This window comes from Hypanus sabinus, chromosome 3 (assembly GCF_030144855.1).
Source record: "Hypanus sabinus isolate sHypSab1 chromosome 3, sHypSab1.hap1, whole genome shotgun sequence".
Taxonomy (NCBI): Eukaryota; Metazoa; Chordata; class Chondrichthyes; order Myliobatiformes; family Dasyatidae; genus Hypanus; species Hypanus sabinus.
Window position 1 is genome coordinate 6,792,998 of NC_082708.1, and position 14,595 is coordinate 6,807,592.

At 46.5% G+C, this 14,595-nt stretch overlaps 1 protein-coding gene across 1 annotated transcript in view; it reads left to right on the plus strand.

The window, feature by feature from the left end:
• The window catches only part of LOC132390692 (cGMP-dependent 3',5'-cyclic phosphodiesterase), a 345,293-nt gene that overhangs the window by 270,106 nt on the left and 60,592 nt on the right, over nucleotides 1-14,595 (plus strand). The window contains exons 18-21 of the mRNA XM_059963249.1: nucleotides 1,055-1,133; nucleotides 4,217-4,394; nucleotides 11,090-11,202; nucleotides 12,703-12,780. Of these exons, the coding sequence (XP_059819232.1) occupies nucleotides 1,055-1,133; nucleotides 4,217-4,394; nucleotides 11,090-11,202; nucleotides 12,703-12,780 (448 nt within the window). The remainder of the gene's footprint in view (nucleotides 1-1,054; nucleotides 1,134-4,216; nucleotides 4,395-11,089; nucleotides 11,203-12,702; nucleotides 12,781-14,595) is intronic.

Here is a 14,595-nt window from a genome sequence, read left to right on the forward strand (position 1 = left end):
TGCTCTCTAATTCAAGCAGCATCTGTTAAATCTTAAACATAAGAGATTCTGCAGATGCTGGAAATCTTGAGCAACACCACACAAATTGCTGGAGGATCCCAGCAGGTCAGGCAGCATCTATGGAGGGGAATAAACAGCAGGTGTGTGGAGCTGAGGCCACGCAACCATAAAATATAGGAGCAAAATTAGGCCGTTCAGCTCGTCAAGTCAGGACTGGAAAGGGAGGGGCAGTAGTCAGAATTCCCCCTGTACTCTCTCTAAAGCTTTAACATCCTTCCTATAATGGGGCAACCAGATTTGAACACAATACTCCAATTTTTACTCAGGTTGAAGGAATTTAGTGAATCTCAGGTTAAAAGCATTTAGTGAATAAATCCAATGATTAGAAGTGCCATAGGAAGACGAGGATCTTCTCAACAAGGATCCCTTCTGAAGAGGGAGTTTCTTCTGATGCAAAACCCCTCCTAAAGAGGGAGGCTCCATGGCACCTTCCTCCTTACTAAAGAGAGAGTCTTTTTATCAGACCCTCTCCGTAAAAACATCTCCTCTTCTTAAAGGGGGAGTTTCTACCCAGCTAATTATTTTATAGAAAGCGCTGCTCATCATTTTAAAGGGAACCGCTATCCATTGCCTACATCTTTGAAGAAACTCTCAGTCCATTGGCTACACTTTTTAATGCTAGTCTGTTTCCATTGGCCACTGCATTGAAAGAGAACTCTCCCTATTGGTTACAAATTCTATAGAGGCTATCTCCTCATTGGTTACACCTTTCAAAAGGGCTCTCTTTCCATTGGCTACACCTTTTAAAATTAGTCTCTCTCCTCATTGGCAACACCTGCTACAGATGGTCTATTCCCACTGACTACATCTTTTAAAGAGCCTTCTGATTGGCTATACCTTTTAGAGGGCTGGCCAGTCCCCTTTAGTTATACCTATTACAGAGTATCCCCATTGGCTGTACCCATTAAAGAGGGTCTCCCCCTGCCCAGTAGGCAGTCACTTCCCTCGATGTCTGTCAGTGATGTTAAACTCATTCCCCCTTTCCCTCCCACAGCTGTTCAGTGTTCCTGTTGGAGCAGAACAACAAGGAGCTGGTTGCAAAAGTGTTCGACGGAGGATTTGTAACTGACGAGGTGAGGGGCTTTCTCTGGACAAACTGACAATGTCTGGCTGGGATGTGTCACTGGGGCTCATGGCCACTGAGTCTGTGAGAGCAGAGTCTATCTGTACCACACAGATTCGTGCTACAGGACTGATGAGAGGATGGAAGTTGAATAACACAGGAAGGGAGAGTGCTTGGGGGTAATTTTCAGCGCTTGAAAGGCCATTCAACCCAAGATATCTATTAATTCATAAATTATTTTGGTAATTGGTTTATTATTGCCACATATACTGACGTACAGTGTAAAAACTTTGTTTTACATGCCATTCGTACAGCTCACTTCTACACAGTACATTGAGGTAGAACAAGATAAAACAGTACCAATGAAGTGTAACAATTACAGAGGAAGTGCAGAGGTAGACAATAAGATACAAGGCCATATTGAGGTTGATTTTGAGGTCAAGAATCCATCTTATCATACCAGGGGATTGTTAAGTAGTCTTGTAACAGTGGGGCAGAAGCTTTCCTTAAGCCTGATGGCAGATGGTTTCAGATTTTCGTCTTCTGCCTGTCCAGGGTGGGTTGTGTATATGATTATATTGTCTGCTTCCCTGAGGCCGTGACAAGTGTAGGCAGAGCTCACGGAGAGGAGGCTGGCTTCCGTGACACGCTGAGCTGTGCTCGCAACTCTCCGCAGTTTCCTGAGGTCGTGGGCAGAGCAGTTGCCATACCAAAGTGTGATGTGCCTAGATGGGATGCTTTCCATGGTGAAGCGATAAAAACCGGTGAGGGTCAAAAGGGCTATGCTGAATTTATCCAAATAAGCTGAGATCCTTGCAATATTCAGAACCATACAGTTCTGAAGCAGACCACTCGACCCTATTTGTCCATACTGATCAAGATGCATGTTTACCTTAATCCCATTTGCCTCCCTTCGGCCTATATCAAGTTTGTCGTTCAACTATGCATGTGAGTACAGCCATACGAAACGGCAATCCTCTGGGGCCAATCTGCAAAACGCAGTGCCACCAGCACATGCAGCACCTAGTTATGACAGCAGATAAACGTGCAGTCACTAAAAATAATACAGCCCAAGTCTGAGTGTCATAGCCTGTAGTTTATATAATATAACATATAACCATATAACAATTACAGTACAGAAACAGGCCATCTCGGACCTTCTAGTCCGTGCCGAACATTTACTCTCACCTAGTCCCACTTACCCCGCACTCAGTCCATAACCCTCCATTCCTTTCCTGTCCATATACCTATCCAATTTTACTTTAAGTGACAATATCAAACCTGCCTCTACCACTTCTACTGGAAGCTCATTCCACACAGCTACCACATTCCATCTTGTGTTACCCCTAAACTTTTGCCCCCTAACTCTCAACTCATGTCCTCTGTTTGAATCTCCCCTACTCTCAATGGAAAAAGCCTATCCACGTCAACTCTATCTATCCCCCTCATAATTTTAAATACCTCTATCAAGTCCCCCCTCAACCTTCTAAGCTCCAAAGAATAAAGACCTAACTTGTTCAACCAAAATAGATATTACATGGGATGTTGACCTGGAGCCATGTTTCTGTAAGATCAAACATGCAGCAGTTTCTCATCATGCACTGGTGCAGCTGCAGACGAATGCACTCCAGATTGCTTTCCACTGATTGAACACTAGAGGGCAGCACCTATGGAAGAGGCCAGCCCCCAACCCAGAGCAGAATCAAGCACATAGCCACCCCTCTGCTTTTTCCCACTCTGCCTCCAAGCATTATACCCACTATGTGAAACACTTACCCCTCTCACCGAAAACCCTATGCCCTCTCGTTTAAACTCCTCTACTCTGGGGAAAAGACTTGGGCTGTTCACCTTATCTGTGCCCCTCATGATTTTATAAACTTCTATGATGTCACACTCCACCCCACCCCAGCCTCCTAAGTTGCAGGGAGAAAAGCTCAAACCTATCCAGTCTCATTTCAAGCTCTCTAAATATTGAAAGGCCTAGATCATGTGGATGTGGAGAGGATGTTTCCGATTGTAGGGGAGTCTAGGACTAGAGGGCACAGACCCAGAATAGAGGGATATCCCTTTAGAACAGAGATAAGGAGGAATTTATTAGGCCGGAGAGTGGTGAATCTGTGGAATTCATTACCACAGACTCTTGTGAATGCAAAATCATTGGGTATATTTAAAGCAAAGTCAATAGGTTCTTGATTAGTCAGGGCATCAACTGTTATGGGGAGAAGGGAGAGATGGTTAGGAAGTCAGCCATTATGGAATTGCGGAGCAGATGCGATGGGTGGAAAGGCCTAATTCTGCTCCTATGTCTTATGGTCTTGGTAAGGTCCTCATAAAGGCAATGGAATGTTGGCAGCATTGCTAGAAGGAATGAGTTTAAGAGCTGGGAGGTTATGCTGCAACTGTACAGGGTGCCGGTGAGGCCGTATCTGGAGTACCATGGGCAGCCCTCGTCTCCTTGCAGAAAGATGTACTTCCTCTAGAGGTGGTGCAGAGGAGGTTCACAGGTTGGTTCTGGAGATGAGGGGGTTAGCCTATGAGGAGAGTGAGTCGCTTAGGACTATACTCACTGGAATTCAGAAGGATGAGAGAGGAGGGAATCTTATAGAAACAAATACAATTGTGAAAGTGTGTGTGTGTATGTCTCTCTGCCTCCCTCCCTGTGTCTCTCTCCCTCTCTCTCTCTATCTCTGTGTCTGTCTCTGAGTGAGTGTGTGTGTCTCACTCTCTCTCCCTCTGTTTGTGTATGTGTGTCTGTCTGTCTCTCTGTCTCTGAGTGTGCGTGTCTCTCTCTGACACTGCCTCTGTCTGTGTGTGTCTCCCTCCGTCTCTGCCACTGCCTCTCTCTCTCTCTCTGTCTCTGTGTGTGTTTCTTAGTCTCTCTCTCTCTCTGTATGTGTGTCTGTCTGTCTCTGAGTGTGTGTCTCTCTCTCGCCCTCCGTCTCTGCCACTGCCTCTCTCTCTCTGTGCTTTTCTTTGTCTTTCTCTCTCTGTTTGTGTGTGTCTCTCTCTGTGCCTCCCTCTGTCCCACCCCTACCCACATCCTGCCAAGCCTCCATCCCAACTACCCCTGTTGCTCTGTCCATGTCCCCACAGTCCGCTGAGTTCCGGATGCCAGCAGACCAGGGGATCGCAGGTCACGTGGCAACCACTGGTCAAATCCTCAACATCAAGGATGCTTACTCTCACCCACTGTTCTACCGGGGCGTCGACGACACAACTGGCTTCCGGACCAGGAACATCCTTTGCTTCCCCATTATCGATGAGAACAACCGTGAGTATGGGCCGAGGGCAATGCCCAGCTCCTGTGTGATGTGCCGGTTAGGTACCGGACTGGGAATCCCAGGACCTGAGTTCGAATCCCACATCAGCAGATGTGAAATTAATTTTGGAGTGTGTACAGCATGGAAACAGGCCCTTTGGCCCATCTCACCCATGCTGACCCTGGTGCCTTTCTACACTAGTCAATATGGAATTGGTGCAACACATACAAAATGCCGGAGGAACTCAGCAAGTCAGGCAGCATCTATGGAAACGAACAAACAGTTGACGTTTCGGGTCAAGGCCCTTCATCAGGACTGGAAAGGAAAGGGGAAGATGCCAGAATAAAAAGGTGGAGGGAAGGGAAGGAGGACAAGCTAGAAGGTGATAGGTGAAGCCAGTTGGGTAGAAAAGGTAAAGTGCTGGAGAAGAAGGAATCTGATAGGACAGGAGAGTAGAGCATGGGGGAAAGGGAAGGAGGAGGTGATAGGCAGGTGAGGTGAAGAGGGAATGGAAGAAGAGGGAAGGGGGATGGGAAAATTACTGTAAGTTGGAGAAACTGATGTTCCTGCCATCAGGTTGGAGGATAGTTTGATGGAATTTGAGGTGAATTGGTTTATTGTGCAGCATAGAAACAGACCCTTTGGCCCAAATCATCTCACCCGCTTGATGAAGGAATATAGAATTTTATTATTACCAGCATTTAATTGCCCCCCCTGGTCACCCTTGAGAAGGTTGTGGCGAGTTGTCATTTTTTGAGGTGAATTGGTTTATTGTGCAGCATAGAAACAGACCCTTTGGCCCAAATCATCTCACCCGCTTGATGAAGGAATATAGAATTTTATTATTACCAGCATTTAATTGCCCCCCCTGGTCACCCTTGAGAAGGTTGTGGCGAGTTGTCATTTTGAACCTTCAATAAATTGAAAGAGCATAGAGAAAATTCACAAACATGTTGCTGGGATTCGAGGACCTGAGTTATAGGGAAAGGTTGAGTAGGTTAGGACTTCATTCCCTGGAGCGCAGGAGAAAGGTGGGGAGATTTGATAGTTAAACAAAATTATGAGGGGGTATAGACAGGATAAATGCAAGCAGGCTTTTTCCACTGAGTTCGGTCGAGACTAAAACTAGAGGTCATAGGGTAAGGGTGAAAGGTGAAATGCGTAAGGGGAACCTGATGGGAAACTACTTCACTCAGGGTGTGTGGAATGAGCTGCCAGTGGAAGTGGTCGATTCTGGTTTGATTTAAGGGAAATTTGGATAGGTATGTGGATGGGAGAGTTACGGTCGGGATGCAGGTCAATGGGACAAGGCAGATTAATAGTTTGGCATGGACTTGATGGGCCAAAAGGCCTGTTTCAATGCTGTAGTGTTCTATAACTCTATGACTCTAACTGCTCTAGTCCTTGAGTGTGGGTATTAGAATTGGCTTATGTACAGTGAAGAGCTTGTCTTGCACACTGATCATACCAATCAAATCATTACAAAGTGCACTGAGGTAAGGTAAGAAGCTAAAAGAATAACAGAATGCAGAATGAAGTGTAACAGTTACAGTGCAGGCAGGCAATAAGGTGCAAGATCACAATGAGGTAGATTATGAGGTCAAGTGTCCATCTTCTCATACAGGGGGACCATTCAAGAGTCTGATAATGGTGGGATAGAAGCTGTCTTCGAGCCTGGTGAGACGAGTTTTCAGGCTTTTGTATCTTCTGCCTGATGGGAGAGGGAACACAATTACAGTCCATTGTCGTGCTGGGAGATAGAAGTGGTCAGAGTGTTGCTGTAGTGATTGGGGTCGTGCTGGGAGATAGAAGTGGTCAGAGTGTTGCTGTAGTGATTGGGGTCGTGCTGGGAGATAGAAGTGGTCAGAGTGTTGCTGTAGTGATTGGGGTCGTGCTGGTTAGTTCAAGAAGCAATTGGTTGAAGGGAAGCAGCTGTTCCTGAACCTGGTGGAGTGGAACTTCAGGCTTCTGTACCTCCTGCCGGATGGGAGCAGTGAGAAGATGGCGTGGCCCGGATGGTGGGGGATTTTGGATGGATGATGCCTTCTTGAGGCAGCAGGAATTGAACTAGGGTCGCTGGTACCGTAAACGTTGTGCTAACCACTCCACTACTGTGTGATGGGAATTGAACCTGGGACGCTGGTACCGTAAACGTTGTGCTAACCACTCCACTGCAGTGTGATGGGAATTGAACCCGGGTCACTGGTACCGTAAACGTTGTGCTAGCCACTCCACTGCCGTGTGATGGGAATTGAACCCGGGTCACTGGTACTGTAAAACGTTGTGCTAACCACTCCACTACTGTGTGATAGGAATTGAACTAGGGTCGCTGGTACCGTAAACGCTGTGCTAACCACTCCACTACCGTGTGATGGGAATTGAACCCGGGTCACTGGGACTGTAAAACGTTGTGCTAACCACTCCACTACCGTGTGATGGGAATTGAACCCGGGTCACTGGTACTGTAAAACGTTGTGCTAACCACTCCACTGCCGTGTGATGGGAATTGAACCCGGGTCACTGGTACTGTAAAGCATTGTGCTAACCACTCCACTACCATGTGATGGGCATTGAACCCGGGTCACTGGTACTGTAAACGTTGTGCTAATCACTACACTACCGTGTGATGGGAATTGAACCCGGGTCACTGGTACTGTAAAACCTTGTGCTAACCACTACACTGCCGTGTGATGGGAATTGAACCCGGGTCACTGGTACTGTAAAACATTGTGCTAACCACTCCACTACTGTGCGATGGGAATTGAACCCGGGTCACTGGTACTGTAAAATGTTGTGCTAACCACTACACTACCGTGTGATGGGAATTGAACCCGGGTCACTGGTATCATAAAATGTTGTGCTAACCACTCCACTGCTGTGTGATGGGAATTGAACCTGGGTCACTGGTACTGTAAAACGTTGTGCTAACCACTACACTACCGTGTGATGGGAATTGAACCCGGGTCGCTGGTACTGTAAAGCATTGTGCTAACCACTACACTGCCGTGTGATGGGAATTGAACCCGGGTCACTGGGACTGTAAAACGTTGTGCTAACCACTACACTACCGTGTGATGGGAATTGAACCCGGGTCACTGGGACTGTAAAACGTTGTGCTAACCACTACACTACCGTGTGATGGGAATTGAACCCGGGTCACTGGGACTGTAAAACGTTGTGCTAACCACTACACTACCGTGTGATGGGAATTGAACCCGGGTCACTGGGACTGTAAAACGTTGTGCTAACCACTCCACTGCCGTGTGATGGGAATTGAACCCCGGTCACTGGTACTGTAAAATGTTGTGCTAACCACTCCACTACCGTGTGATGGGAATTGAACCCGGGACGCTGTTACTGTAAAGCATTGTGCTAACCACTCCACTGCCGTGTGATGGGAATTGAACACGGGTCACTGGGACTGTAAAACGTTGTGCTAACCACTCCACTACCGTGTGATGGGAATTGAACCCGGGACGCTGTTACTGTAAAGCATTGTGCTAACCACTCCACTGCCGTGTGATGGGAATTGAACCCGGGTCACTGGTACTGTAAAACGTTGTGCTAACCACTACACTACCGTGTGATGGGAATTGAACCCGGGTCACTGGGACTGTAAAGTGTTGTGCTAACCACTGCACTGCCGTGTGATGGGAATTGAACCTGGGTCACTGGTACTGTAAATCGTTGTGCTAACCACTACACTGCCGTGTGATGGGAATTGAACCCGGGTCACTGGTACTGTAAAACGTTGTGCTAACCACTACACTACCGTGTGATGGGAATTGAACCCGGGTCACTGGTACTGTAATGCATTGTGCTAACCACTCCACTACCGTGCGATGGGAATTGAACAAGGGTCACTGGTACTGTAAAACATTGTGCTAACCACTCCACTACCGTGTGATGAGAATTGAACCCGGGTCACTGGTACTGTAAAAAGTTGTGCTAACCACTACACTACCGTGTGATGGGAATTGAACCCGGGTCACTGGTACTGTAAAACGTTGTGCTAACCACTCCACTGCCGTGTGATGGGAATTGAACCCGGGTCACTGGTACTGTAAAACGTTGTGCTAACCACTCCACTGCCGTGTGATGGGAATTGAACCCGGGTCACTGGTACTGCAAAGCATTGTGCTAACCACTCCACTGCCGTGTGATGGGAATTGAACCCGGGTCGCTGGTACCATAAACGTTGTGCTAACCACTCTACTGCCGTGTGATGGGAATTGAACCCGGGACACTGATACTGTAAAACGTTGTGCTAACCACTCCACTACCATGTGATGGGCATTGAACCCGGGTCGCTGGTACCGTAAACGTTGTGCTAACCACTCTACTGCCGTGTGATGGGAATTGAACCCGGGTCACTGATACTGTAAAACGTTGTGCTAACCACTCCACTACCGTGTGATGGGAATTGAACCCGGGACGCTGGTACCGTAAACGTTGTGCTAACCACTCCACTGCCGTGTGATGGGAATTGAATCTGGGTCACTGGTACTGTAAAACGTTGTGCTAACCACTACACTACCATGTGATGGGAATTGAACCCGGGTCACTGATACCATAGAACGTTGTGCTAACCACTACACTACCATGTGATGTGAATTGAACCTGGGTCGCTGATACTGTAAAGCATTGTGCTAACCACTACACTACTGTGTGATGGGAATTGAACCTGGGTCGCTGGTACTGTAAAACGTTGTCCTAACCACTACACTACCGTGTGATGGGAATTGAACCCGGGTCACTGATACCGTAGAACGTTGTGCTAACCACTACACTACCATGTGATGGGAATTGAACCCAGGTTGCTGGTACTGTAAAACGTTGTGCTACCGCTACACTACCGTGTGATGGGAATTGAACCCGGGTCACTGGTACTGTAAAATGTTGTGCTAACCACTACACTACCGTGTGATGGGAATTGAACCCGGGTCACTGGTACTGTAAAATGTTGTGCTAACCACTCCACTACTGTGCGATGGGAATTAAACCCGGGTCGCTGGTACTGTAAAATGTTGTGCTAACCACTACACTACCGTGTGATGGGAATTGAACCCGGGTCACTGGTACTGTAAACTGTAAACTGTTCCCACTACACTACCGTGTGATGGGAATTGAACCCGAGTCACTGGTACTGTAAACTGTAAACTGTTCCCACTACACTACCGTGCGATGGGAATTGAACCCGAGTCACTGGTACTGTAAACTGTAAACTGTTCCCACTACACTACCATGTGATGGGAATTGAACCCGAGTCACTGGTACTGTAAACTGTAAACTGTTCCCACTACACTACCGTGTGATGGGAATTGAACCTGGGTCACTGGTACTGTAGAGTGTTGTGCTAACCACTACACTACTGTGTGATGGGAATTGAACCCGAGTCACTGGTACTGTAGAGTGTTGTGCTAACCACTACACTACCGTGCGATGGGAATTGAACCTGGGTCACTGGTACTGTAAAACGTTGTGCTAACCACTACACTGCCGTGTGATGGGAATTGAACCCGGGTCGCTGGTACTGTAAAATGTTGTGCTAACCACTACACTACTGTGCGATGGGAATTGAACCCGGGTCGCTGGTACTGTAGGGCATTGTGCTAACCACTACACTACCTTGTGCTCTGAGTTTAGGGTTGCAGTTCAGAAAAGCCGACTTGCCAATTATCTTTTGAGGGAGATTGTTTAAAGTTATAGAGACTGGTGTAAGAAGATCTGAGAGCTCAATTAGGATTATAAAATGAAAATGAGTCTGTGACATACTCCGGTCCCAGATCATTGAGGGCTTTAAAAACAAGTAAGAGAACTTTAAAATCAGCTAAGTTCGAGGAAGCCAATACAGAGTAGTTAGTACAGGAGTGATCTGCTCCCTCAGGCCGGTTTTGGTTACAAGTCTCGCAGCGGTGTTCTAAGTGAGTTGCAGTTATTTTGGAAGGCCAGTAGAAAGTGCATTGCAGTAATCTAATCTATTTGCTACAAAGGCGTGAATTAGATTTTCTGTATCATTATGTGACTGAAATGGGCATACCTTTGCTGCATTTCTTAAGTGTCAAAATGTTGCTCTGACGACTTCTTTTCTTTCTTTTTGCGGTATCTTTATTTAGAAGAAAAAAAGAAGATTTACAGAGTGCAACACATAGATACATCTCAACATAACTTGTGTACATTCATATATTGTAATAAAATTGATCAAATGTTATAGCATAACACGTAAACATAATACGTAAACATTATAGCATAACACGTAAACATAATACGTAAACATTATAGCATAACACGTAAACATAATACGTAAACATTGTAGCATAACACGTAAACATAACACATAATACTACTCTGTAATCAAAAATTTAAAGATAGGTCACACATCATAAAAGAAATTTTTTTATATAAAAAAAGTCAACCCCCTACCAACTACCAAAGAAAAAAGCTGATGGATGATAATGGATAATTAGAAAAAAAACATATTCGCTTAAGAAGAGAAGATAAAAATATACACAAAAGTCTGTGCACTGTTAAACTTCATAAATTGGAAAACGACTTTTTTATGTGGGATTTAGAATTCAAATCTGAGTCAAGGATTCTGAAAGGTGGAGCAGGATTGAGGCGATGTACATCTCTCCCTGCCTAACTCTCTGTTCCTGGTCTGATGCTGTTCCCTTTCCCTTTCCTCCCCCCAACCCCTGCTTCACAGAGATCGTTGGGGTTGCCGAACTGTGCAACAAGATCAACGGGCCGTGGTTCACCAAGTTTGACGAGGACCTGGCTCTGGCTTTCTCCATCTACTGCGGAATCAGCATTGCGCACGTGAGTACACGGGGATGGGGCAGGGGACGTGGGGCCTGGAGTTTAGGTGGCTCCAAGCTGAGCACTGAAGCAGGCCGATCTGACCCAGTGCGTTCTGCCATGTGCCATTGACCTGCACCCAGACCACAGCTCAGCCATTCATGTGCTTATCCAACTTCTCCTGAAATCAAACCCCGCATCCACCGATAGCTCGTTCCACCCTCTGGGTGAAGAAGCTCCGCTTAAATATTCCACCTTTCACCATGACCTCTAGTTCTAGTCTCAGCCAACCTGGTGGGGGGGAAAGCCCGTTTGCACCTACCCAATCTGCACACCACACGGAGCACATTGTAGGACATTGCAGAGCAGGGCTTGTGTGCAGTTCCATTTGCCCCACTACAGCGTGTGGCGGCTTCAGAGAGGGTGCCTGGATCACCGAGTGAGCTGCTGTACAGGGCAAGATGAAACAAACTGGAGATGCCTGCTCTGGAGTGGCAGTAGCTGAGGGGAGATCTGATAGATGTTTTAAATGTAATCAGAGAAACAGATCATAGAACACAGCTCAGTACAGGCCTTTCAGCCCACATTGTTGTGCCAACCTTTTAACCTACTCTAAATTCAATCTAACCCTTTCCTCCGACATAGCCTCCCCTCCCCCTCCATTTTCTATCATCCATGTGCCTATCTAAGAGTCTTTTAAAAGTTCCTAATGTATCTGCCTGTACCACCATAGCTGGCAGGATGTTCCAAACATCCATCACTCCGTGTTTGAAAAATCCTCCCTCTGACATCCCCAACTATACTTTCCTCCAATCACCTTAAAACTATACTTCCTTGAATGAGTCATTTCCAACCTGGGAAAAAGCCTCTGCTCTCCACTCTATCTCTGCCTCTTATCATCTTGTACACCTTTATCAAGTCGTCTTGCATCCTCCTTGACTCCAAAGAGAAAAATCCTAGCTTGTTCAATCTATCGTCGTAAGACACGCTCTCTAATCCAGGCAGTATCCTGGTCTCAAGCTCAACGCCATCTCTAAAACTTCCACGTGCTTCCCCTAATGAGGGATGTCGAGGCTTTGGAGAGGGTGCAAATGACATTCACCCAGACGCTGGCTGGATTAGAGGATAAGCGTTACGAGAGGTTGGATAAACTTGGGTTGTTTTCTTTGGACCGGTGGAGGCTGACGGCTTTCAAACCCTTCCTATAACGAGGTGAATAGAACTGAACACGATACTCCAAGTGTGGTCTAACACACTTGTAATGTTACATAGAGCTGTAATGTTACCTTGCTGCTCCAGAACTCAACCTTCCAATTAATGAAGGCCAACTCACCACACGCTTTCTTAATAACTCTATCAACTTGCATGGCAACTTTGAGAGATCTAAGGACGTGTTCCTGCACACGGCTATGAACCACACCATGCCATTAACCCTGCGTGCTGTCTTCAAATTCAGTTGCATGCCATTAGTGAGCAGGACGATGCTGCTGGATGTCCTGACCTCTTTCTCCTTCTTCTTAGTCATTGCTGTACAAGAAGGTCCATGAAGCCCAATACAGAAGTCACCTGGCCAATGAGATGATGATGTACCACATGAAGGTGAGATGCAGATACTGGAATTCTGAAACAAAGTCAGGGAGTCCTGGGAATATTCTGCAGTACCAGCGCAGGTGTGGGGAGAGAAGCACAGCTGATGTCTTAGGTTAAAGGTCAGAAGTGGTCACTGATAAAAGGATAATTTATTTTATTTTTAATTCTGATTCATTTTATCATGCGTACATCAGAAATTATGGTGAAATGTGTTGTTTGTGTTAAGGGCTCTCCCAACAAGAGGATGTGCTGGGGGCAGCCACACTTTTGACATGGAGGTGCAACACAGTGACAGGCACTTCCACCCCAACGAGCCTGCGCTGCCCAATTACACCCAGTGTTTATTTTTTTTAAATTTTATTTTGCGATACAGTGCAGAACAGTCCCCTCCAGCCGTTCAAGCTGCGCCAAACCGCAGCCGACGGATTTAACCCGAGCCGAATCACGGGGCAATTTACAACGACCTACTGACCAATGCATCCTTGGACTGTGGGGGGAGACCCATGCAGTTCATGGGGAAGAATGTATAATTTCTTTACAGACGCGGCGGGAATGGAACCCAGGTAATAGTGTTATGTGAACTGCTACACATCCGTGCTGACCTCAGTTACCTGAGTACTAAATCTGGCAGCAAAACTGACACAGAAAACTGGAATAGACTGTAAGATCATAAGACAGAGGGACAGAATTAGGCCATTTGGCCCATTAAGGCCATTCAGCCATTCCATTATGGCTGATTCACACTGTGCCCTGTAAGGAGTCTGTCTGTTTTCCCCCTGGCATGTGGAGGTTTCCTCCAGGTGCTCCGGTTTCCTCCCACAGTCCAAAGACATACCACTTGATAGGTTAATTGGTCATTGTAAATTGTCCTGTGATTAGGCTTGGGTTAAATCAGGGGTCGCTGGGTGGCGTGGCTCGAAGTGATAAAAGGGCCTATTCTGTGGTGTATCTCAATAAATTAATAGATTTATTATCCCGCTAAACCCTGTTCTCCAGCCTGGAACAAAAAAACAACCTTATATTGGAACTCAGCGGGTCAAGCAACATGGGTGGAGGCAGAGGGATCTATCTAACTATCTTTCTTTCTATTGAAACCTATCCAATGTAGAGTGGCCTAGATAGAGTGGACATGGAGAGGATGTTTCCTATCATGAGGGAGTCTAGGACCAGAGGGCACAGACTCAGAATAGATGGCTGTTACTATAGAACAGAGATGAGGAGGAATTTCTTTAGCCAGGGGATGGTGGATCTGTGGAATTCATCGTGATGGACAGCTGAAGAGACCGAGTTGCTGGGTACATTTAAAGCAGAGGTTGATATATTCCTGATTTTTCAGGGTGTCCAGGGTTATGGGGAGAAGGCAGAAGAATGGGGTTGAGAGGGATGATAAATCAGGCATGATGGAATGGTGGAGAAGATGCAATGGGCTGAATGGCCTAATTCAGCTCCTGTGTCTTACGGTTTAATGGTCTTACGAATGCTGATGTTTCAGGTGGAGATCCCATGTCAGGGCTGAGAGTGTAGAGGGGAAGGAGTTAGTATAAAGGTGTGACGGGGAGGGATGAGACATGGGGTGCTGGGTGATAAGTGGAGATGTAAGATGCAATTGTACTCTCAACTTTTAAGTCAGGACATTGAGTATAGACATTGGGAGGTATGGTGTGCTTGTACAGGACACTGATGAGGCTGCACTTGGATTATTGTGTTGAGTTTTATTTATTTAGAAATATATCGCGAACAGGCCCTTCTACCCCAACGAGCCACGTGCCCTGCAATCCCCTGATTTAACCCCGGCCCAATCACAGGACAATTTACAATGACCAA